The 24,494-nt window shown below is 45.2% G+C and overlaps 1 protein-coding gene across 5 annotated transcripts in view; it reads right to left on the bottom strand.

Annotated features, from left to right (window-relative positions):
• Positions 1-2,445: 2,445 nt before the first annotated feature.
• The window catches only part of LOC119170865 (heat shock protein beta-6), a 171,684-nt gene continuing 149,635 nt past the window's right edge, over positions 2,446-24,494 (bottom strand). For all 5 annotated transcript variants that reach the window (XM_075886519.1, XM_075886517.1, XM_075886520.1 and 2 more), the window contains exon 5: positions 2,446-2,614. In XM_075886519.1, coding sequence (XP_075742634.1) covers positions 2,572-2,614 — 43 coding nt within the window. In that variant the 3' untranslated portion in view covers positions 2,446-2,571. The remainder of the gene's footprint in view (positions 2,615-24,494) is intronic.

The raw sequence follows: 24,494 nt of genomic DNA, 5'->3' as shown, positions 1-24,494 counted from the left end.
AGGACGAAGTAGTGGGAAGTTGGCAAAGGTGACACTTAGGCGGTCACATACAAACAAAGGATGGGCACAGTTGGACAATTTACAATTTTTAACACGCCCCTGGATACAAGTCCACGAGCATCTTGCATTTCGTATTGGCTACTTCTCAACAGCATTTGCTTTATAGACGGTGAAGTGGTGGATCGGTGATTGGGCGTAGTGGGATGTTTGCAAGGACGAAGTAGTGGGCAGTTGGCAAAGGTAGAACTATAGGCGGTCACGTACAAACAAGGTATAGATACAGTTTGGCGATCTATGGTACTTTAACGCGCACCTGAATAAAAGTCCACGGTCATATTGCACTTTACATTGGCTACTTCTCAACATTCTTTGCTTTTTAGTCTGTGAAGTGGTGGATCGGTGATAGGGCGTAGTGGGATATTTCCAAGGACGAAGTATAGGGCAGTTGGCGAAGGTGGAACTGTAGGCGTTCAAGCACAAACAAGGAATGGACACAGATGGACAATCTTTGATTCTTTACCGTGAACTTGGATACAAATAGACGACCATCTTGCATTTCATATTGGCTACTTTTTAACAGTATTTGCTTTATGGTAGGCGAAGTAGTGGATTGGTGATGGGGCGTAGTGGGATGTTTCGAGGACGAGGTAGTCGGCAGTTTGCAAAGGTGGAAAAATAGATGGTCACGTACATACATAGAAGAGATGGCTAGACACACGCCTTTAGGAGATTTGCCCCTAAATGTTTACGAGCCGTGACTTGATCACATTCTCGAATACTTTAAACAGGATGGGTAGTACAGTAATTGGCCAGTAGTTTACTACTTCACTAACTGCTCCACCTTTGTGTGCGGGGTATTACACGGGCCACTTTAAGACCAGAGGGAAATAAACCAGTTTCTAGCACTTGATTGATTATATACGTTAAGGGAAAGGATATGATAGAAACAACGTGTTTAAGAGGGACGGCGCTCAAGCCAATCATTTCAGCAGTGACATTATTTCTAATTCTACAAATAAAGTTCGTGACTTCTTGTTCTGTAACCGGGGAGAGAGCAAATTAATTTTCTGAACGAGTCAATGCCAGCGCGTTTGTGTAACCACTGTGGTGGACCGGAGGCACGCAGTCACCGACATCAGAAAAAAACTCGTTCATTTCTGTTAGGGCTTCTACATCAGTCTTGTCTTGAGCAAAAGCTTCAATGTTAATTGGGCTCTTTATTTTGCAGCTGTTTGATAAATTGTTTATTTCCTGTCATAGCTTTCTCGAATTGTAGTATATTCTAGCAAACAGATTGACAGTAGGAAAGTTTTGCTTTCTTTAAGTCAGCGTTTAGTTTGTGATACTTTGTAAATAAGACACCATCACGTGATATAACGAAATGATGGTACATTGTTTTCACTTTTTGTGCAAGCTGTTTGTAATAAAAGTTTTACGTAATATTTTGCTTCGTCTTGTAGAGCGCACCAGGGTCAGGTGGTTTTCGTAGCTAGCGACAACTTTCTTTAGAAGAATGCAATACACATGGTCGGGATTGCTTTTGACGTATACTCTTTCCCGTGTTATCATTTCTACATCAGAGCAAAAACTCTTCAGTGTAACAAGGTTGATATCGCGATAGTTAGAGTTTGTAACGTTTGCTTGCTTTTGGGGGACCACTCGCAGAGGTATACAGACGAAAGGAACACAGAGTGAACCGGACATGCATGGTCTCGCAAATGAGAGATTTATTTCGAAAAACTAAAAATGAGCAAACGATGCCGGCCATAGCAAACATACGCGTAAGCAGGGCCGTAAGCAAATCATTTAGCACAAACATGTGCGTGCATCCTCAAGAAAAAATTCGAAATATGTCACACGAGCCGAGCAGCTAAACAAACTTCATGTCTGTCAAGAAAGTCGACACTTGACTCACTAAAGCGTCTCCCATTCTTCTAATGTGAACAGCCTCGATAACTTCTCAGGTTAGTTCTCTGCTGTGCCTACTTGCGCATCTATAAAAACAGCGGAGAGCACACTGCGATGCTGTATGGGGTGTGTCGACTTTTTCAACGACAGCACTCGCCCTGTGCACTCTGTGTTTCTTTCATCTTTGCCTGTAGCACTGCGTCAATCACGCAAGCATTCATCCTCGCCCAACTTACCATTAGACTCCAGGTTAAATCCTTTTCATCCTAGATATTTTTTTATCATTTCATTTTTCTCGTTTCGACCAATATGGTTATGAACACCGGCAGCAGCAGTGGCGGACAACTACGGCACCTTGTTATCTCGTAACAGCTTTTGCTGTAAATTAAAACCGGATTGTAAATTCAACCTTGATTGACGGTATACTTGACAAGGGTCGCCTAATGTGCTGTTACCCCGATCAGGGCTTATGGTTAATTCAGTCAAAACTGACATTTTTGTGTACTGCATGAAACCTAAGAGAAATGGTACCTCAACAAAAAAAGAAAGACACCGTTTTAATGATGAATGCCCACGCTGAAAAAAAAGCAACATCGCACACTGCAGAAATGCACGAGAGAGAAATCGACGAGAAGCTCGAAAAGAAACCACGCTGGCCAGCAGCTACTCCTCGGACTCTGAGCCGCTGCTCTTGCTTGTCGAAGGCCTGCGAAGAAACGACAAATCGCGCAGGCACGGGAGAGATAAGTATGTCGCTAGAACATGACACTGCATTCCCGTTTATGTTCTATCCTACACTTGCCGTTGGAGCTGCGTAATCAGCCAAACTCTCTCGGTACAAGACCACAGTGCTTGTCTGCTAAGGTAACCAACAAGACGACGAAAACACCCCGTCTAGTATGCCAATGTACGAATTACTGATGCGTGACTCCTTAGGTGAACAACAATAACAAATTGTAATTCTGCACCTTTGTGATAATTATCTTCTCTTTAAACCCTTGCATTAGCGTTTGCAGGGTTCCCATTCACCCTTTCTCTCTATCATGTCCATGTTTTGCGCTGGCTCTGCCCCCTCCCCCTTCCCACGCCTTTGAGCCCGTGTAACCATATTATTTTCCTCAAGCGACGCATTAGTATACAGAGGCGACAGAATCATCGTGTATAGAGAGAAGTGCCGTTCTTGACTTTAAGAAAGTTAAACGCACACGGAAAATAAGCGCCAAAAAGGGTACAAACATACAGGGTCTGTCCCAAAAGTTCCCCAAATTTTTAAATGATGGATTGATGGATGAATGCTACAAGCGTCCCCTTTATAACGGGGCGGTGACAGGTGTGCTACCAGGTTCAAAAGAAAAAAAAACCAAAACTTACTTTTTAGGGTGGCCTAATCCCTTATCTAAGTCCTTTAAATGGGTCTTCTTATATTGAAGAAAATGTGAGTTCATAGTCCATCTCTATGCTCTTCAGGCAGAATGACCTCATTTTTCCCACTATTTCTGCTTTTTATCTCTACTTTCCTGCCACCAATACTCTAACTGTCTCTTACTTGCTTCTATCGCGGTCGTGTAGCTTTCCACGATTGTTCCTGAAACCCAAGACCTAAGGTAGGCTCGTACTGACACGTATACCTGGGTGGTTATTGTGATATTCAATCAGTACATGTTTCATCCTTTTCTTAGCTCCCCCACAGCATGTACATTGTTTTTCTTCTTCATTATATTCCACTTTATAAGTACGCGTTCTAAGGCAGCCCAACCTTGCTTCGGACAGTAAAGCGCTTCCCCAGGCATTATTATAAACCTCTCTCGCCTTATTTTGTTCTTGCCCTTTCGGTCGTTACTGAGAGCCACACAACTCAGCTCCATATCAGTCTTCCCTCGGGACCGATCCGTGAGGCCAAGGAGATCCGCGTCCTTGGCCTCTTCATACACCACCAACGCAAGGCCGACACCACAATAGCCAAACTTCGCACGGTGGGAGACCAGGTGGGCCGTATGGTCCGCCGGGTCTCCAACAAGCGGGGCGGATTACGGAGCAGGGATGCAATGCGGCTTGCACATGCTTTCGTAACAAGTAGAATACTCTACTCGACTCCCTACTTGCACCTACGCAAACACGAGGATGATCAACTCGAGGTCATCCACCGTAAAGTTATCAAGCGGGCTCTCGACCTCCCTATCACCACGTCCAACCAGAGACTTCTGGCCCTAGGCGTGGTGAATACCTACCGGGAACTTCGAGAAGCCCACCTCGTTAACCAATACACGCGCCTTGCACAGACCCATTCCGGTCGCCGCCTCTTGGACCGAATACACATCAAACACGATTACTATATTGAGGAAAGGGTGAGAGTGCCAGAACCTTGGAGACGCGCCCTCCGGGTCCGACCCCTTCCCCGCAACATGTCCAAAGAAAACCACAGTGGTCGCCGCCAGGCGCGCGCGGAAGCGTTGCAGCGACACTTTGGTCAAGAGGAACACGTGTGCTACGTGGACGTTGCCGGCCCGCACCATGGGGGTGGTATACTGCCGCAGTCACACACAACGCAAACACCGTAAACGGGCTCACTTTCAAAGCCTACAGCGCAACACACGCGGAGGAGGTTGCCATCGCTCTGGCTCTCACCTATCCCTCTTCTAAACATATCATCACCGACTCACGAGGGGCCTGTCGGAACTATCAACTATGGTGGGCATCACCGCTTGCTCAGCGCATACTGGAACCTAGCTGCCGATACGTTAATCCAACTCCGCGAAATCTGGTTTGGGCACCCGGTCACCAAGGACTCAGGGGTAACGAACAGGCCGATCAGGCCGCCCGCGCACTCTCTTCCCGGGCTATCTCCCTGTCTTTGGAAGCCTACTCGCAATCAGACAATTCGGCCCTTTCATTCAAAGATATTACCAATTACTACAAGGAGGAGCACCGGCGCTATCCAGACCCTTGTAAGGGACTGCATCGCGCTGACGAGCGCCTCCTTTTAAAACTGTTTACCAATACTGTACTGTGCTCGGCGGTGCTAAAACATTTCAATTCATCCTTTGATGGCACGTGCCAGTTCTGTGGTGAGGTGGCTGACACCTTTCACATCGTCTGGGCGTGCCAGTCTAATCCATCTATCCCCCCCAACCCCAATCCCACGAGAGAGGACTGGGAGGCGGCCCTGCTCGGCTGTCAAGACCTGAAGGCCCAAGAGGCTCTGGTTCAACGTGCGCGGGCGGCGTTGCTTGCCAATGGAGCCCCGGAATAGGGGTTCCACCTAGTGCTGTGAGGGTAGGAGGCCAATAAGGCCCCAACCCAATCACCTCTCTGTAACCATTTAATGGTTATTAAATGTTTTCACCACCACCTTACTGAGAGCCGGATTCTTTTCCATCGATGTCGTCTAATAAATCCTCTCATTCTCTGTGACTTTTCCCTTATTACTCCTTCTTACCATAGCGCCCCTACTGCCAGCCGTATATTTATTGGTGAGCCTCCTATAGTTCTTTTTCTCCACTTTGTGTCCACTTTCTTCTTACACAAATACCTGAACACTCTGCCCATCTACTCTTCGTCATTTTCCTAAGCCTCTCTCCAAATCTCACCTTGCTTTGAGCTTCCCTTACTTTAAAGCCTGTCCATCCCATATCCCCCTTTACAGCCTCATTTGTCATCTTCCTGTGAGCACCCAACGCGAGACGTCCTACCGTCTTTTGATTTACACTCATTCGTGATGGCACCTCTGACTTCATGCACACCACTGAGTTCCCAAATGTAAACCCTGGAACCAATACGCTTTTCCACAAATCTTGAAGCACTTCGTGCCTAATGTATCGCCATAACTCTCTGCGCTTCATTATTGCAGCATTCCTCTTTGCCTTTGCTGCTGATGTTTTTTTTTTGTCCTGTACCTCCATATATTTATCTCTCTCATACTCAGGGGTACTATTACTCGCTTACCCTCGGTATTTTTTACCCGGTATAGAGATCGCCTGGTCTTCGCGATCATTGAATACCATATAAATGCACATTTTGTTGCCCTAAATTCTAGTCATACAGTCTCGCCTTCCCTTGTATCTGCCAGCCACTGTATATCGTCTTCACTGCCCGCTATAAAACACTTTAGTCTACCTAAAATAGGCCTGCTGCTGAACCATCACGCCAGCCTGTTTGTGTGACAGATTACACCCAAAGTCACTACCTTCCGGTGCTTTTTCCATCCCCACCATGTACAGCATGAATAACAGCGGGGACAAAGTACATCCCTGTCTAAGCCTCTTGTTAATTTCAACGCTGCCATTGCTACTTGTTCCTTCCCATTATAAACAAATTGCATTTTCTCGGTATATCGCTCTCACACTCGGTATACACTCATCACCTACGCCCACTTCCTTGAATATGTACCGCAAAATTTCTTGATTAACATGGTCACAAGCCCCAGTCGTGTCCAGATAAGCTTTTTGCTTTTTTTTGTGTTCTGGCCACGTTTCTATATTTAATTTTACTGCCTGCATGGTCAACGTGTATACAAAGGGCCATCCAGCGGCTTCAGGAGGCTTTGGCGAAGCAACGGAGAAAAGGAGCCGACGACCCGGCTAACGGGCGCGGAGGCACATGAGTAACTGTCGCCTAGTCGGAGCACAACATCCTCAAGGTCTAGGCTCTGAGATTATCGTAATAGCCGTAATCTTAAGATAGGAAACATCCACGTCCAGCGAGGCCGGGGACTTCCTACACGTCGGATGTATAAAAAATGTTATTTCTCTCTTTCTCTCTCTCTCAACGTGTATAGCACCGTTGTAATGGTTAGCGGTCTATACGAGCGATTGTTACCCTTTTCTGCCTTGCCTATATAAATTAAGTTCATTCTACTTTTTCGCCCACTTTCTGGTATTTTCCTCTCCTGTAAGCTCTTTTCTACAGCGTTAAGCAGTGCTTCTTTGGTGCTTTGTCCTATTCGTTAATGAGGCTGGCGGGAACACCTTCAAAGCCCGGAGAAGTGCGCTTACAAATTTTCTCTTTTGCCTTCTTCCAGTTGGCATTCTCAGACACTACATCTGCCTCAGTTGCCCTCTTTTTCTGCTTTTATACCCAGAGGGAAATCCCATGGGCATCCTTTTTTAAGCGAATCTGCTGTTACCTTTCGAATGTAACCTAGCGCTTCGTACCCTTCCCTTTTATTCCCTTCTTCATTTACCCTATGTTGAATTATGATAGACCTCCCATCTAGCGCTTTTAGATGGCTCCTTAATATATTAGGCGTGGTCTTTTTCTTTTCGCGAATCTGTCATCCAGCGTTCACGTTCACCTTCATTTTTCGCCTCCACCAATTTCTGCACAATGGATTTCCATATGCGAAGCACGTCAATGTCGAGCTCAATCCGGTGTGCGGCGTGACCACCTTTACTGCGCACTCGAGTACCCTCCCTCTTTCTTCCTTCCTGGGGCCCCCTCCCCCACCTCACAAAGCCGAAGAAGACAGCGTCTGCTTGCGAGTTTCTCGATTAAAAAAACTGACTCCTTGCATTGCACAACCGTTCACTGGCCATGGATCTTGATCTCCGAGGCAGTGCCGGTGGGAGATTTCGCCTGTACGTTGTTTAACAAGCAAAAAAATTGTAGCGTACGCGTTAACTAAAAGCGAACTGCGGGTCTATGTGTCGGAAAAGTGCACTGGTATACACAAATAGGGCAGTGAGCAATCTCTGGTAAATACAGGCCTATATCACTAACCTCTGACTTAAGAAAATTACTACAACATATCGTCTTCAAACACAATCACTGTTCTTGAATATAACGAAGTCCTCTCCAGTGCACATCATGGTTTTCGGCGTAAATTCAGTACCATCACTCAGCTGACAGAACTCACACATGACGTTTATATAGCTCTTGACTTAGGTCTTCAGGTGGAAGCATTGTTCATTGGAGTTTCTAAAGCATCCGATGCTGTCATTCGTTCAAAACTACTATATAAGCTCATTATTTTGCTAAAGAACTCCCAGCTTGTTGACTGGATTGCTAGTTTTATTTCAAGTCACCATTAATACGTATCGTTTAAAACATCACATTCGTCTGGAACGCACGTATCTTCTGGAACGACCCAAAAATTACTTTGCCTGTTTTACATAAACGACATACCAGGCGTGCAGTTTACGTTGAAATTCGTCTTTACGCTGATGATTTCGTCGTGTATCACGTAATCAATTCACTTAAAACAAAAACCGTCATAAACTTCATGCTTCATTCTTAAACTTTTGCAAGTGATCTCAGAATTGGCAGAACATTAATTTTCAGGAGACTGCTGCCATGTGACCCCATGCATGTTTAATTATTTGTTCAGCAAGTACGTGGTACAGCGGGTCCCACAATATAAATAAATACATTGGCCTCCTTTTCACTACAAACATATCATGGTCTCATGACATCGCCATAACGTGCAACAAAGGTATAAAAAAAACTCGGGCATCTTAACTTTTCATTACGATTAGCCCCAAAAGAAACAAAATCGTTAACATGTAAAACCCCCGTAAGCCCAATACTTGAGTACGACATTACTGCATGGTACCCTAAAAAATCGGTGATATAAAATGCAATGAATCCATCCAGGAAGAAGCCCTTCGTTTCATATACGGACGCTATGACTGCGATTTCTCACCGTCACCCCACCTAACAAGCCTTGGTTTACCTTAACTTTCTAAAGAACGCGACGTAGAGTCTCTGGAAGTCTTTATCTTCTTTTTCGATTCGTCTCAACGTTCATCGCATGACTACATAACGCCTGCAAAAACAACTTTCACCAGAAGCAGCCATGCACTCAACGTATCCGTGTTTCATCATCGCACAGACTTCTTCGAGTTCACCTTTTTATCCCGATGTACTGAAAATTGGAATAACATTCCAGGTCAAATCATTGTTTAAAAAAAGATGGATTTCAGAAGGCACTAAAAAATGCTATACACTAATCCTTATTTCCAGCTTTCCTCAGGTGGTCGGAAATTTCCGGAGCCCTCCACTACAGCGTCTCTTATAATCATATGGTGGTTTTGAGACGTTAAACCCCACATAGTAATCAATCAATTATTTCTATAGGTTTGCAAAGTTTATATAATTATGTGTAGGTTATTTTTGTAATTATTTGACCTGTCATTCTTTGTTTTGTTTTCACTTGTTTTCAGTTTCTTATATTGTTTACTGTTCTTTTCAACTTCTGCGATAGCCCTTCAGCCGGGCTGAAGTATGTTAAAATAAATATATAAATCCAACACATGAACTTGTGAATTGCGCCGTTATCTGTCGCCTGTTATCTGCACCTTTCAGGAAGCGATTTAACGATTCGTTAATTGCCATCTTTACATCACGATGCCATACATTGCAGCAGACTGCAATGTTTTCTTTGGACATCGCTTTTTTTTTCTGGCTTGTGCGTGTGGCACGCCGAAAATAAAGGAACTATGCGGCTGATTCTCAACGCGCGCAACGTGGTAACATATCTCCTTTCAAGGTTGACCTGTTAGTATGGTCCGTATCCTGTTAGGGACCGTACTGTTAGTGCAGTTTACAGGCGTGGCCGCTGGTTGGCGAGCGCCCATTTGGAGTCGCGAAAACATGGTTCCCTTTAACGGTAGGTTGTGTGATTTTCATTCTAAATATATTTCCCACATTTTGTTGACTTCATCCTGCGGCCGCTTCTCCCTTTTTGCTTGTCTGTGCTCCCTAGATCCCTCAGGTCACTTCTCGAGCGCTTTCCGGATTTCTCTGTTCCACCAACTTTCTGGCTTTCTCTTTCCTTTTTAGCAAATAGCTTTCTGCTCTTTTCCCATCTCCCTTGTCATTACATGTAACAGGTTGCCTACACTCCCAGTGTTTGTCCGGTAGGTTTCCTACTTCGTCCTCGACTCTTGCGACTATATTTGTTATTTGTGTCTGATTTAAATACGAGCTGTCAAGCTTTAATTCTATGTTATTTTCGGTTTTGTATCCCACTTGTTACGCAATTATGATCACTGTCCAAGCTGTTAATGCGTTCTTCGTCTATTCTCAGCTCTCCAAGCTTGTCATGAATTTACTCTGTCATAAGACAGTAATCAATGCTCGATTGCCCGTGTCCGCCTTTTCTCGTGATCTGCCCCTCACTCTTAGGGCCCGCGGTAACTATGTGAACACTATGCTGCTCACAAAGACCTAGCAATATCTTGCCGTTCGTGCCTGAATATCCGTCAACGCCATGAAGGTGAGCATTCATGTCCCCTAGAAGGATTATTTCGGCACCATGACTAAATTCTTTAATATCGGTGCCGGTGCAATTCACTATTTGCGGATTTTTTTTTCTCGGCAGTTATTCCCCGTCCAGAAGTAAGCCACACCTAGCCATGTTTTATTTCTCTCTGCTGTGCCCGAAACCCAGAGGTGCTCTGAACACGTTTTCCTCGTTATACTATCTACCTTGGGCACCGAAAGGCCCGCGTGCCCCCAAAAAAGCTACAGCGCGTCCTGCAGGTCGCCAGCGCACCTCGTGACCTAAAGTGCACCAGTAGCACTCTAGACTCCCTATCATGACATAGAATTCCTCGATGCGCACCCCCCCCCCCCCCCCCATTCAGAGTGTGGTCATTTTTTGAAAGGGTCGACGCTGGTTGACGCCGCCTCGCTGCGCGCGTCCGTTATGTTTTTGCGCATTCCACGCTTGTTTAAAGGTGTACGCGGATCCTGCTGCCTTGTCAGCCGTCCGATTTGTCAAGTCCCGCAAGATGGCTGCATGCTGCGTACCACACAGGGCACGAACCGTTATCGAAATAAATGGAAGGTGTTTTATTTGTCAAGCGATCCTAAAAGAAAACTTTTATTGACAGTGAGAATAAAAAGTGACAAGTGGCAGCCGACAAATGACTCTCGTGCATGCAGCAAGTACATTACGAGCTTTGTTGCTCTTTCCTATCACCTTTTCTTTGCTACGTCGGGTACTTGGGGGACGATTTTTGAAACAGCGTGTATATTACCGGTAACAGAGTCACATATTATACTATTACAAGCTATGTGCGTGGTTTGGCTTTGTGTTTGTGTGCGTACGTGTTGCGCCTTAACACAATCGAACGTTGAGCGCACTGGTAATCCGAAATGGTTTAATGGCGTTTGAATCGTTCTCACAAATTTAGTGTTCTTTTTAGGGTATGCTTAGAAATGGAATTTTCGCCGTCGCGGACATTACTTTGTTTTGTTTTATCTATCAAGGTGCGTTTATGAAATTGTCGCTTCTATAACTAACAGCAACAAGTTTTGGGTGAACCTGGAATAAAAACAAGACGCACACGCTGGAAACGCTTCAGAAAGCACGACATCCCGATGAAACGAATCCGCGATTTTATGTGAAACAGGAGGCTCTGCTAAAGTCTCCAGTTGGTCAACGACAACGACCACTCTGAACCTCCATTGAAAATACATGCTTTGGACAACTCAGCGCAGAAAATGGACCAAGTACTGGATGAGAACAAGCTGTTAAGCGTTCGGGTGATCGCGCAGGAGTGAGGAATACTCAAAACAACCACATAGTGCTTTGACGATTGATCGTCTCCTCAGGATAGTCTGCGCGAAAATGGTACCAAAAGCCCTGACGAAGAAGGTCAAGCAACACTGACCTCACCAAGGGAAAGGAGGATGAGCATCGATAAGCGGCCACGAAGTTGTCTAGATTGACGTTTGATAAGAACGAAGAAGAAAGCGATAAATGCGGTATGACGAAACAGCGTCGTCATTGAAGGCGTTTTCTAATTGAAGGATAAGTGCGCTGTTCGGTGCTTCGGTTTCGTTTTCTCCAGCTAAGTTAGCCAGATTCCATCGCTCCGCGGAGATTACCATTGGCCTATTTCCAAAATTTCAAACTGGCTATGAATTATTCACCAGAAGTACTTTAATTTGTCCATTGGAGTCGATCGCCTGTTTCTACTCATCAAACGATCACGTGTTTCTACAATTACTGCCCTCATTATTGATTGTACGCATTTAGCATGCCTCCTTCTATATAGGTAACGCTGCAGGTAGCATGCAAATGCTTTTTTCTGCATTTTTAAATAAGATTGGACACATTTCTTGAAACACCTTGTATAAAGGGCGCTTAAACCTACCCACATTCCCCCACCCCCTAAAGGAATTCTTAACGCGACCCCGATGCTTTGGCGTAGCGGGCCTTAAATTCGTGAAACTGGAATGATAATGCAAGTGAACTTAAACACTGAGGGAATTAGTCAGCATTCAATAGTGACAGCTTGTGAATAAGTCTTCGTTCCTTTGAAGCACTTCACCTTCATAACCATGCGCTCATCATCTCTGGCTGAGGCTGCTCGCTGAGTGAATTCTCTAGCCACTGTATGAGTCGCCTATTTTGCAGAGAGCCAAGTATTTATACGTGCCTGTTACTTTTGAGATCGTATAAGATTTTAACGCCTCAAGCAAGACTCACCCTCTCACAAAATTCCACACAACACTGCGTTTAGATATTTTCGCGTCGTCAACGTAGACCACGTCGTTAATGTTCTTAGTCCTCGGAGCCTCTACCCCATCCGCACACCTTTCGGCGTCGTTCTCAGGGCGCATATTTAGGGGAATCGATAGCACTTTTATGCTTTCGCGTATTTCTCGTGGTATATCGACCTAGGTCATAGCCTATATACAGGTACTCTTGCCCGTGTTAGACTGTGCTCTAGTTCATATTAGGCCGTTTTCTTCGCTATTACTTTAACTAGGGCGAGTGTATCAAGCACGCGGCCCGCAAACCTTCTTTCGGTCCGTGGCCCGCTTGTGACAGACTTCTCGATGGTACCGGCATTATTTTCTCGCCTATCGTGGTTATAACTCTTTGTTCAGGTACGAGAGTAATCTTAGACGTGTTTTTTGTTTGATTATGACACATTATATTTGTGGTCACTCTGTGTGAAACATAAGCATGGAACAAATGCTCTGCTATTTATGATCAGCATCCAGATTTTAGTACGAGAGTAATCTTAGACGTGTTTTTTTTAAAACTATGACACATTATATTTGTGGTCACTCTGTGTTGAAACATAAGCATGGAACAAATGCTCTGCTATTTATGATCAGCATCCAGATTTTAGTCAATGAACAGATCAATAGAGATGTTTTTCTCAAATAGTGACGCCAAATCCACATCACAAATGCCTCTTATACCGGGTGTTCGAAATTAAGCTTTATGATTTATTTTTCAAATTAGGGGCTCGAAGGTCCGTGAGAACCACTTGTGCAAATAGGTGGCCAGGGGAACAGACAGTTTGATGATATAATTATCACTGTCAACAACCAAATCAACTAATCTTACATAGAAAACTTTTTATTGGTTGCGGTAAGTTGGTATGTTTACAATGAAAAATGTAGGCAGTGGTGTTCGTACACAGTTTCAGTTAGAAAATTTTTTTCAGCACGCCTGTGCTCCGAGATGTCCGGTTCTAAGATTTGTCCTTCCCATGATTACACATGCAAGAAGGTGAGGGTCAGCGCAAAGCTCCTCCCTAAAGTGGCGCATCTGTTGCGTGTGCTCTTTAGTATGTGAAGAGGGAAAGAGCGTGAGCGTAGGTGATGATAGTTAACCTTAATTGTCCTCTCGGCCGTCGAAATAAAAAATTGAAAAATCCTTGCAATCAGTCTCGTAACACGAAACAGGAGAGCCTTTAACTATAGTGTCAGACCGAGATAATGGTGCGAGCGGAGAATCTGGATGCAGTGCGCGTGCGTAATAATGACTAGAGAAGCATGCGTGGTCGGTGCCTGGGCTACGCGAATAGCATGACTGCTGATGTCCCAGTAGTGTAACTTTTACTGAAATCAAGAGCAACGATTCCACCAAATAATAACTGAAACAGTTTTATCCTTGCTAACGCATATTTCCTGCTCCTACATAAGCTTTTTTTGGTCATGCACAAATGTCACCGAAACTCTTCACCTATGAAGACGTCAATGCCCCAAAGTGTTGAAAATACCTGCCTTCGGCAGCAACGTAAAGCATGAACCACTTCCGCGTCGACTTGGTACACTACTCATGCAGAAATACTAGCACAGGCAGATGCTATCCTGTCCTTCACGTCATTAATACCACGGGGCTCTGTTCCGTACACTCGATTTTTAACGTAGCCCCAAACAACAAAAAAAATCAAGCGGAGAAAGGCCAGGAGATCTTTGTGGCCAAAACATCGCTCCTGTGCGCCAAATGCACTGCTGTGGAAACGTCTGTCCGACCAGTTCTTCACCGTGCTAAAAAAAAGTAGTAGTGCTTCGTCGTGCTGAAATTATACTTGGCGCAGGTCATTCAGGGAAAGACTGCAGACAAGGTCATCAATGACAACACCTAATATTTTTTCTGTGTACATCTTCCCGTTCAAGTTGTCCACAAAAAAGCGATGTCTGATGATCCTGTCCCCGAGTATGCTGCACCGCACGTTCACACTCGAGCGAACTTGATGCTTGTGCTGCTTCAGCCAGTGCGGGTTTTTTTGTGCCCAATGTGAAGATTCAATTTCGGCAAAACCGAGCTTTATCAGTTCAAATTATAATTCTGTACAAAAAGTGATTTTCGATCAGTTTTGATGAGGCCCCAATTGCAGAAGTCAACTTGCCTTTCAAAGTCCGCCTCATTTAGGTCCTGATGAAGGTAAACGTGATAAAGATGAAACTTGTGCTTTCTTCGAACATTTGTGACCATTCCGGTGCTGCGACCGCACTAATCGTCAATCTGTCGGAGGCCGAGCTCTGGCATCGAGGTTACGCACGCAACAACGTCGATTTCAAAGCCTTCATCGACAATTGCCTTCACGATCCGTCTTGGAAAGTGGACAGAGCCTGTTGCGTAAAAGCGTCGAAATGGGTTTATGCGAGTGGGCCTTGTTGGAAGGCACAATGTGGGTGGCGATACGCGTAAAGCTCCATGGCTTACGAAGCGTTGCCATTCATTTCAGCCGTTGCAAGCATCACATTTAATTTTAAAGACGGTAGTCTTTCTTGGGGACCTTCGACGAAAAAACTTTAGTCTGTCTGTCTGCACATTTGTCTGTTTGTTCGCAATAACGATACCTCAAACGGCACCAAACGGCCAGCCCCATCCACAGTGCCCACCAATATTGCTCAAGGTTTCGAGTTCATAGTTGTGCGATTGTCAAGTAAAAAGCAATTATTGCGCATATCCGAGGCGCCATAACAACACTTCGAACTTTTGTATCTCTGCCTTTATACGAGAAGAGGCATATTTGCAAGATTGTTTCAGCGCGCGAACAAAGGGAAAAGGACATGGTAGACAGACAAAGCGCTGACTTCCAACTAACTTTATTTCACAGAGTGGCAAGAATATATACGTCTAAAAAGAATGATTACAGAGCATGAAGGTAAAAAGCAAGCCTAATCTACACAGCAGTAACAGCACGTGTGACAGGCCCTCTATTGCCTAAAAGCCCAGCCAGGTAATCACGTTCAGCCTGTAATAAAGCAACCGATGAAGTGCTTACGCATTTATCTCCTAGCAAGTGTATTTTTTCGGCTTCGATAATTTCTCGGGTAAGCTGGTCCCTGGGCCTTGCCAGTATAGAGCACTGATCAAAGAGACGGGTGCACCCACAATCTCGGCAAAGAATGCCAAGATGCCCTTGTACCACATTGTGCACACTGTTTCGGTGTTCTCGGAGGCGGTCGTTTATGCAGCTGCTGGTTTGGCCGACATAGATGCACCCACACGTCTCTGGAATCAAGTATAAGACTCCCACTGCGCATGGGACGTAGCGTGTCCTGTGCGCGACAGAGCACGAGGCAGAATTTGCGCGAAGTGTATTGACCCATTTGCAAAGCTTCTGGAATTTTTCCGGTGCTGAAAAATCCACAAGAATGTTGGCGTCTCGAGCAATCTTTTTTAGCCTGTGTGAGACGTCGTGCACGTACGGTAGTACGACAGGCCGGCTCTTTCTGGCACTGTTGCGCTTATCTGGTTTGTAGCCTCGCTTCACTACAGTGACCAGCTTTTCCGCCACTGAAACGAGAACGTGCGCGGGGTAACCAGCTTTGGTGAGACGCTCCACTTGTAGAGCAAAGCTGCGGTGTACCATGTGGGAGCATGACTTCTTTAAGGCGTTGGCAAGGAAAGAAGTTAGCAATGCCCCGCTTGACCAATTGTGTGCTCCGGTGTATTCGCGACCACCCTTACTTCGGATGCGCAACAGCTGACCCAAGCATTGCCAGAACACGCTCACGTGCTAGCACATGTCGTCCTGTATAAGGGGCCAGATAAGACACTGCCTCACCCCCTTACCCTCTCTCCGGAAACATATGATGGCGTTGGGTATAAGATACTGCAATTGCACCATGAAGCAACGCGTAGTATCCTAGTCAGAACACACGTGAACGTGCTAAACCGTTTGGGTCTGCGTAAGTGACTGTGTAAGAGGCGGTGGCCGCTCCCCCTTACACTCTCTCAGCCTAATATGCCTGGCCAGGCCCCGGAAACTCTCAAGTTCAAGTGATCAACTGTAGCGGGCGAAAAAATCAACCACGGTGATTCGTTCATCAACCACGGGGTTCGGTTCCGACTGTCACGGTGGATGGACGTGTTTTTTGAGCGCTCCCAATTGGCTGCGCAGAGAAGTTGTTTTGCATGTTTTGAGCTTGTCTTTATAATTATAGGGCAGCAGTTAAAATCCCTGTAGCACTTATTTTATTGTACGGCTTTTTCGGGGGTCAGTCACCAGGTATTTATTATTTTGTGCGTGTGTGTGTTTGATTTTTTTTCGTTGTTTTTCTTTTTTTGCCACAACGTGGGGAAAGCGCACGTACATTGAACACGCAAATTTTTATAGTAGCGCTTAGACTTTCTCTTTTTCGAAGGGCAGGGCTCGAGTTTTGTAATTATCGAGTGAGACAAGTCATAGGGACAATTGGTGTCAAAAAGACATGGCTAAAAAGACTGCGAAGTGTTCAGAATGTGGGGTTGGTTTGAAAGTGGACCCAAGTGTAGAAGCGGAAGGAGAAAAGGCTGGCGCGAAGTGTAGGCAATGTGAGGTCGAGAAAAAAGTGGAGAAAATGATGGTTATCGAGAGTGACCTGCTGATGAGAATCGCCGAGCTCGAGACTGCATTGGCGACAGAGCAAGAGAAAACGAGGGCAATGGAAGAAAGGCTGAAGTCCGCCGAGGAAGCACTAGCCAAGGTGAACAGAGGAGCGGCCTATGGAGAGAACAGTAGAGAACCGGCAACCAGAACAGCGGAGAAGAAACAGCTAGCAAGTTTGGAAAATACAGGTTCAGCCGGTTCAATTGTCGCAAGGCCCAGCTTCAGCGAAGTAGTGGTGGGGCTTGGAAGGGACAAAGCAGCCGTGGTCACAGGTGCAAGTAACCCCCAGGTGCAGGACGTTCCAGCTGAAAAGTCACAGCATGTGATAATCGCCGGGGACTCGAATTCAAATCGATGCACAGAAGCCATCAAAAAGAGAGTAAGAGGTGACAAGAAAGTTGCAGTAATGGCGTTCCCAGGACGCAAGCTGGAAGCAGTCATGAGTCAAGCGAGCGCAAAACTCAAAACTACAACTGATAGACGAAATCTCGTGATAATTTCAGGCGGTTTAAACGATGTCTTAAATGAAGATACAGCCGTACTAGCAACTACACTGGCGAAAGGCACCGATGACATGCGCGCCACTTCTCCTCAGGTACAGGTAGCGATATGCATGATACCTGAGGTACCGGTGCGTGATAGCAACCTGCAAGGAGCGGTTGTCAACGCAAACCAAGAGATATGGCGGATGAGTCGAGAGAAAGGCTTTGAGGTGGTGGAAATAAGCAGAGAGGTGCATAGGTGGGGTGGTTTTCAACGAGCCAGAGCTCACTTCGATGGGCGGCTAGTTGATGAAGTGGGTTGACAACTTGCAGGACACGCAGTAGCTTTTTTGGGGGGCAAGCGGGCCCTTCGGGGTGCAGGATAGCTAGTAACGAGGAAAACAACCAGGGAGGCTCTTTGAGAGGTGGTATGAACAGGTATGATTCAAAAGTGGCCCCAATATCTAAGATAGGTAGAGTCCGGGGCATAAATAGACGTAGCCACGAGCGCCGAGCCAAGTCAAACATAGGGTTTATTAACATGCAGGGTGGCAGGAACAGGCTGAAGTGGGAAGAGATTGAAGAACAGCTAAAGGAGGAGAGGCCGATGATATACGGGTTTGTAGAAACACATCTCAGGGACATGGAACAACCTCCAAACAATGCGGACTACGATGGGAATATTGTAATAGAACAGAAGGCAGCAGAAAGGGGGGTGGTATTGGGGAATTCATTCATAAAAGTATAGACTGGCAAAGGGTCAAGCAGGAGTGCAAGGAACATTTGTGGCTAAAAGGAAAAGTGGCAGGTCAAATGACACTCCTTGGTTTCGTGTACTTGTGGACGGGAGCAAAGGCCAGAGAGGAAAACCAGGCAATGGTAGAGTGTATATCAAAGGACATTCAGGGGTTAGGAAGAGAGTGCGAGATAATTATACTAGGAGACATGAATGCGCACATAGAAGATATAGATGGGTATACCGACCCGACAGGCAAAATGATCATGGATATGTGTGAAAGGCTTGATTTGATCATTTGCAACAGTACCGAGAAGGGTGAAGGGCAAATAACATGGGAGGTAGGAAGGCTTCAGTCGACGATAGATTATGCACTGATGTCACATAGGATGTATGATAAGCTCAGGGAAATGCACATAGATGAAGGTGGCTCCAGAAGTCTGGGTAGCGATCACAAACGTATCAAGCTAAGTTTTGGAAGAGCAGTGAAAGTGGGAAGAAGACAAGATGAGAAACTACAGGAAAATTTTTATCCAGAAAGGCAAATTGAAATAGCCACTAAACAAATTGAGAAAGTAATCACGGAGGATAATAAGACAGTGTGGACATACACGAATCTAATTAGACTCTTTGAGATAGAGCTTGCTAAGACGCGTGACAAGTCACCCCGGAAAAGAAGACACAAACCCAAAAGTTGGTGGGATGAGGAAGTTAAGAGAGCCATAGCAAAAACGTCAGGAAGCCTCTAGGGAACACAGACATGCTAAGCAGCGGGGTGAACCGACAGATGATGTGGAAAGAAAATGGGCAACCTTTCTAAGCTGTAGAAGGGATGCATCCCTTCTGATCAATGAAAAGATTAGAAGGAAGGGAGCTCAGTGGCTGGCAGAAGTACATAAAAAAGATAGACAGGCAGCTGCGAAATTTTGGAACCATCTAAACTCCCTAAGAAATGAGACGAGCATAAAGCAGAACTTTATAACTACAGCCCAAGGTGCTAGGCTAGAAGGGGACGAAGCTATTGAATATATAAGAACAAGGGTGACAGAAAAATTTCAACAAAGAAGTACTTTATGCACCACAATAGACAAAGACGAATCAAGTGGTGCAATGGCTCCATTTTCACAACAAGAGTGGGAAAGGGCTGAGAAAAGGGTTCCTAGTAGTACATCAACAGGCCCAGATGGCATTCAAATTAGGCTGATAAAAACATTAGGCCCGAAGTCTAAGCAGGCTCTGAGAGAGGCAGTGAGTACAATAATAATCGATGGTGAAGTTCCCGATGGATGGAAACTTAGCAGGATGAGCATGATCTATAAAGGAAAGGGGGACAAAGCTGACATAAACAACTACCGTCCTATAACAGTGACATCAGTGGTCTACAGGCTGGCGATGCAGATTATAAAGGAAAGACTGCAGGCGTGGATAGAGGATGAGGGGGTGCTGGGGGAACTGCAGAATGGGTTTCGGAAACACAGGAGGTTGGAAGACAATCTGTTCTCACTGACGCAGTGCATCGAAATAGCACAAAAAGAACAAAGGCCCCTGTGGCTAGCATTTTTGGATATCAAGGGAGCGTACGATAGCGTGGTTCAAGAGGAATTGTGGGGAATACTGGACACACTAGGCGTGGAAGATGTGGTCACTAATCTTTTAAAGGATATCTATAAAGGTAACAAGGTGGTTATAAAGTGGGAAAAACAGGTATCCAAGCCTGCAGAGGTAAAACGGGGGCTTAGGCAGGGGTGCCCCCTGTCACCCTTATTATTCATGATGTACCTACAAGGATTAGAGGCAAAATTAGAGGGAAGTGGACTGGGCTTCAACCTCTCTTTAGTCAAACAAGGAAAACTTATTGATCAGGCACTACCAGCATTAATGTACGCAGATGATATAGTGCTAATGGCCAACAAAGAGGAAGATTTGCAGAGATTGATGGACATCTGCGGTAATGAGGGAGATAGGTTAGATTTTAGATTCAGTAGGGAAAAATCGGCAGTCATGATTTTCAATGACAACAAAGGTAGTGAGCTTAGAATACAGGAGGTCACGCTAGAGATAACAGATAAATACCAATATCTGGGCGTATGGATAAGCAATGGGACCGAGTATCTGAGGGAACACGAAATATACGTGACGACTAAAGGTAACAGGAATGCAGCAGTCATGAAAAATAGGGCACTGTGGAATTACAATAGGTATGGTGTTGTGAGAGGAATATGGAAAGGGGTCATGGTTCCTGGGCTGACGTTCAGCAATGCGGTCTTGTGCATGAGATCAGAAGTTCAAGCAAGATTAGAAATTAAGCAACGTGGAATAGGTAGGCTTGCTTTAGGAGCTCACGGGAATACACCAAATCAGGGAGTACAAGGTGATATGGGATGGACATCATTTGAGGGCAGGGAAGCTAGCAGCAAGACAAAATTTGAGAAGCGATTGAGAGAAATGGGGGAAGAGCGTTGGGCTAGGAAGGTTTTCAGCTACTTGTACATGAAGAATGTCGATACAAAATGGAGGAAGCGAACCAGGAAGTTGACTGGTAAATACTTAGAAAACAGCAGGTGGCCAAACCAAAAGGAACTATCGGTTAAGAAAAAAGTGAAGGAAACAGAGACTGACATGTGGAGAATGGGCATGATTAAGAAGTCCGCACTAGAGATCTATCGAACTTTTAAGCAGGAAATTGCCAAGGAAAGGATCTATGATAATACTCGGGGTAGTTCTCTACTGTTTGAGGCCAGGACGGGAGTACTGCGAACCAAGACATATCGGGCCAAATACGAAGGGGTCGACACAGTATGCAGTGCGCGTGTGGAGAGGAAGAAGAAACTGCCGAACAGTTGATAATGTTCTGTAAAGGGCTGCACCCTATAGTTCAGGATGATGGCACAGAGTTTTTCAAAGCACTGGTATTTAGGGACAGCGAGGGCAAAATAGACTTTAAGCGGGTAGACTTAACTAGAAGGAGGTTATCTGACTGGTGGCTAAAGTCAAGGCACGAGTGAAAATTAAACCCTTCACTGCGAAGTACGAATCCTCAACTTCATTTTTTAAAGGGAAAAAAAAGATAAATGTAATGGTCAGTTCACTAAGTATGACGGCTAGGTTGCGATAGCCGCCGCCCGATCTAAAGGGTACAGCCACACCCATCCATCCATCCATCCATCCATCCGTTCGCTGTTGGCGCGCGCTCGGAGTCGCCGGATGGATAAGGCTGCACAGCGGAGAGAGCGCAAGGCGGCAGCAGCGCGCGCTCGCAGGCAGAATCCCGATGTGCGAGCGCGCGAGGCAAGGGACATCGCAAGCCATCCATCGTCTAAGAAGAAATAAAAGTTGATTTGTGTATATACACACACAGCGTTTCTCACGTCTTTACATGATGATCGACTGGGCGAATTACACGGAAGATTCACAGTTTACCGATGAATCCCTCCGGAGCTTCGCCCATTCATCATCATTCACCCCGTAAATATGCGGTAATTTTTTATTCAGAAAGGCAAATTGAAATAGCCACTAAACAAACTGAGAAAGTAATAACTGAGGATAATAAAACAGTGTGGACGTACACGAATCTACTTAGATTGAGTTAGAGCTTGCTAAGGCACGTGACAAGTCACCCCAGGAAAGAAGACACAAACCCAAAAGTTGGTGAGATGAGGCCGTTAAGAGAGCCATAGCAAAACATCAGGAAGCCTCTAGAGAACACAGATATGCTAAGCAGCGGGGTGAACCGACAGATGATGTTGAAAGAAAATGGGAAATCTTTCTAAGCTGTCGAAGGGATGCATTCCTTCTGATGAATGAAAAGATTAGAAGAAAGGGAGCCCAGTGGCTGGCAGAAGTACATAAAAAACATAGAAAGGCAGCTGCGAAATTTTGGAACCATCTAAACTCCCTAAGAAATGAGGCGAGCCTAGAGCAGAGGTTTATAACTAAAGCTCAAGATGCTAGGCTAGAAGGAGACGAAGCTATTGAATATATAAGAGCAAGGGTGGCAGAAAATTTTCAACAAAGAAGTTCTTCATGCACTACAATAGACAAGAATAAATCAAGTGGGGCGATGGCTCCATTTCTCAACGAGAGTGGGAAAGGGCTGAGAAAAGGGTTCCTAGTAGTACATCAGCAGACCCAGATGGCATTCCAATTCTGCTGATAAAGACATTAGGTCCGAAGTCTAAGCAGGCTTTGAGAGAGGCATTGAGAAAAATAATAATTGATGGAGAAGTTCCCGATAGATGGAAACTTAGCAGGATGACCACAATCTATAAAGGAAAGGGGGACAAAGCTGACATTAACAACTACCGTCCTATAACAGTGACATCAGTAGTCTACAGGCTGGTGATGCAGATTATAAAGGAAAGACTGGAGGCATGGATAGAGGATGAGGGGGTACTGGGGGAACTGCAGAATGGGTTTCGGAAACACAGGAGGTTGGAAGACAATCTGTTCTCACTGACGCAGTGCAAGGAAATAGCAGAATAGGAACACAGGGCCCTGTGGCTAGCATTTTTGGATATCAAGGGAGCGTAAGATAGTGTGGATCAAGAAGAATTTTGGGGAATACTGGACACAGTAGGCGTGTAAAATGTAGTCACTAATCTTTTAAAGGATATCTATAAAGGTAACAAGGTAATTATAAAGTGGGAAAAACAGGTATCCAAGCCTGCAGAGGTAAAACGGGGGCTTAGGCAGGGGTGTCCTCTGTCACCCTTGTTATTCATGATGTACCTACAAGGATTAGAGGCCAAATTAGAGGGAATGGGACTGGGCTTCTACCTCTCTTTCGTCAAACAAGGAAAACTCACTGAACAGGCACTACCAGCATTAATGTACGCAGATGATATAGTGCTAATGGCCGACAACAAGGAAGATTTGCAGAGATTGGTGGACATCAGCGGTAATGAGGGAGATAGGTTAGATTTCAGATTCAGTAATTAAAAATTAGCAGTCACGATTTTTAATGACAATGAAGGTAGTGAGCTTAGAATACAGGAGGTCACGCTAGAGATAACAGATAAATACAAATATCTTCGTGTATGGATAAGCAATGGGGCCAAGTACCTAAGGGAACACAAAATATACGTGTCAATCAAAGGTAACAGGAATGCAGCGGTAATGAAAAACAGGGCACTGTGGAATTACAATAGGTGTGATGTTGTGAGAGGAATATGAAAAGGGGTCATGGTTCCGGGTCTCACGTTCGGCAATGCCGTCTTGTGCATGAGATCATAAGTTCAAGCAAGATTAGAAATTAAGCAATGTGGAATAGGTAGACTTGCCTTAGGAGCTCTTGGGAATACACCAAATCAGGGAGTACAAGGTGATATGGGATGGACATCGTTTGAGGGCAGGGAAGCTAGCAGCAAAATAAAATTTGAGAAGCGATTGAGAGAAATGGGGAAGGAGCATTGGGCTAGGAAGGTATTCAGCTACTTGTACATGAAGAATGTCCATACAAAATGACGGAAGCGAACCAGAAAATTGACTGGTAAATACTTGTAAAACAGCAGGGGGCTAAACCAAAAAGAATTATCGGTTAAGAAAAAGGTGAAGGAAGCCGAGACCGATATGTGGAGAATTGGCATAATTAGGAAGTGTGCACTAGAGATCTATCGAACTTTTAAGCAGGAAATTGCCAAGGAAAGGATCTATGATATTACTCGGGGTAGTTCTCTACTGTTTGAGGCCAGGACGGGAGTATTGCGAACCAAGACATATTGGGCCAAATACGAAGGGGTAGACACGGTATGCCGTGCGTGTGGAGAGGTAGGAGAAACTGCGGAACACTTGATAATGTTGTGTAAAGGGCTTCACCCTATAGTTCAGGATGATGGGGCAGAGTTTTTAAAAGCACTGGGGTTTAGGGACAGGGAGGGTAAAATAGACTTTCAGTGGGTAGAATTAACTAAAAGAAGGTTATCTGATTGGTGGCTAAAGTCAAGGCACGAGTGAAAATTAAACCCTTCACTGCAAAGTAACAGTCCTCAACCTCTCTATTTAAGGGAAAAAAAATTGTAGTTTTTGGTTCATTAAGTGTTGCGGCTTGGTGGAGCTAGCCACCGCCCGATCTAAAGGGTACAGCCATATACATCTATGCATCCATTCATCCTGGATGCGCTTGTTCGCCTTCGCTGAGGAACACTAACGCAGCGCCTTCAAAATACCATTCATAGATTTTCTTGCGGAGAACATCAAATAAAGGTTTTGTTCACTCTCTCCTTTCGACGACATTTACAGTGTAACATGTAGATTCGGGCCAATTTTTTCGTTGGTAGAATACCTCACGCCAGCCTCACC

Source organism: Rhipicephalus microplus, chromosome 2, assembly GCF_043290135.1.
Source record: "Rhipicephalus microplus isolate Deutch F79 chromosome 2, USDA_Rmic, whole genome shotgun sequence".
NCBI classification, from domain to species: domain Eukaryota; kingdom Metazoa; phylum Arthropoda; class Arachnida; order Ixodida; family Ixodidae; genus Rhipicephalus; species Rhipicephalus microplus.
The sequence above is the reverse complement of the archived record's forward strand: the minus strand, read 5'-3'. Positions and strand labels throughout refer to the sequence as shown.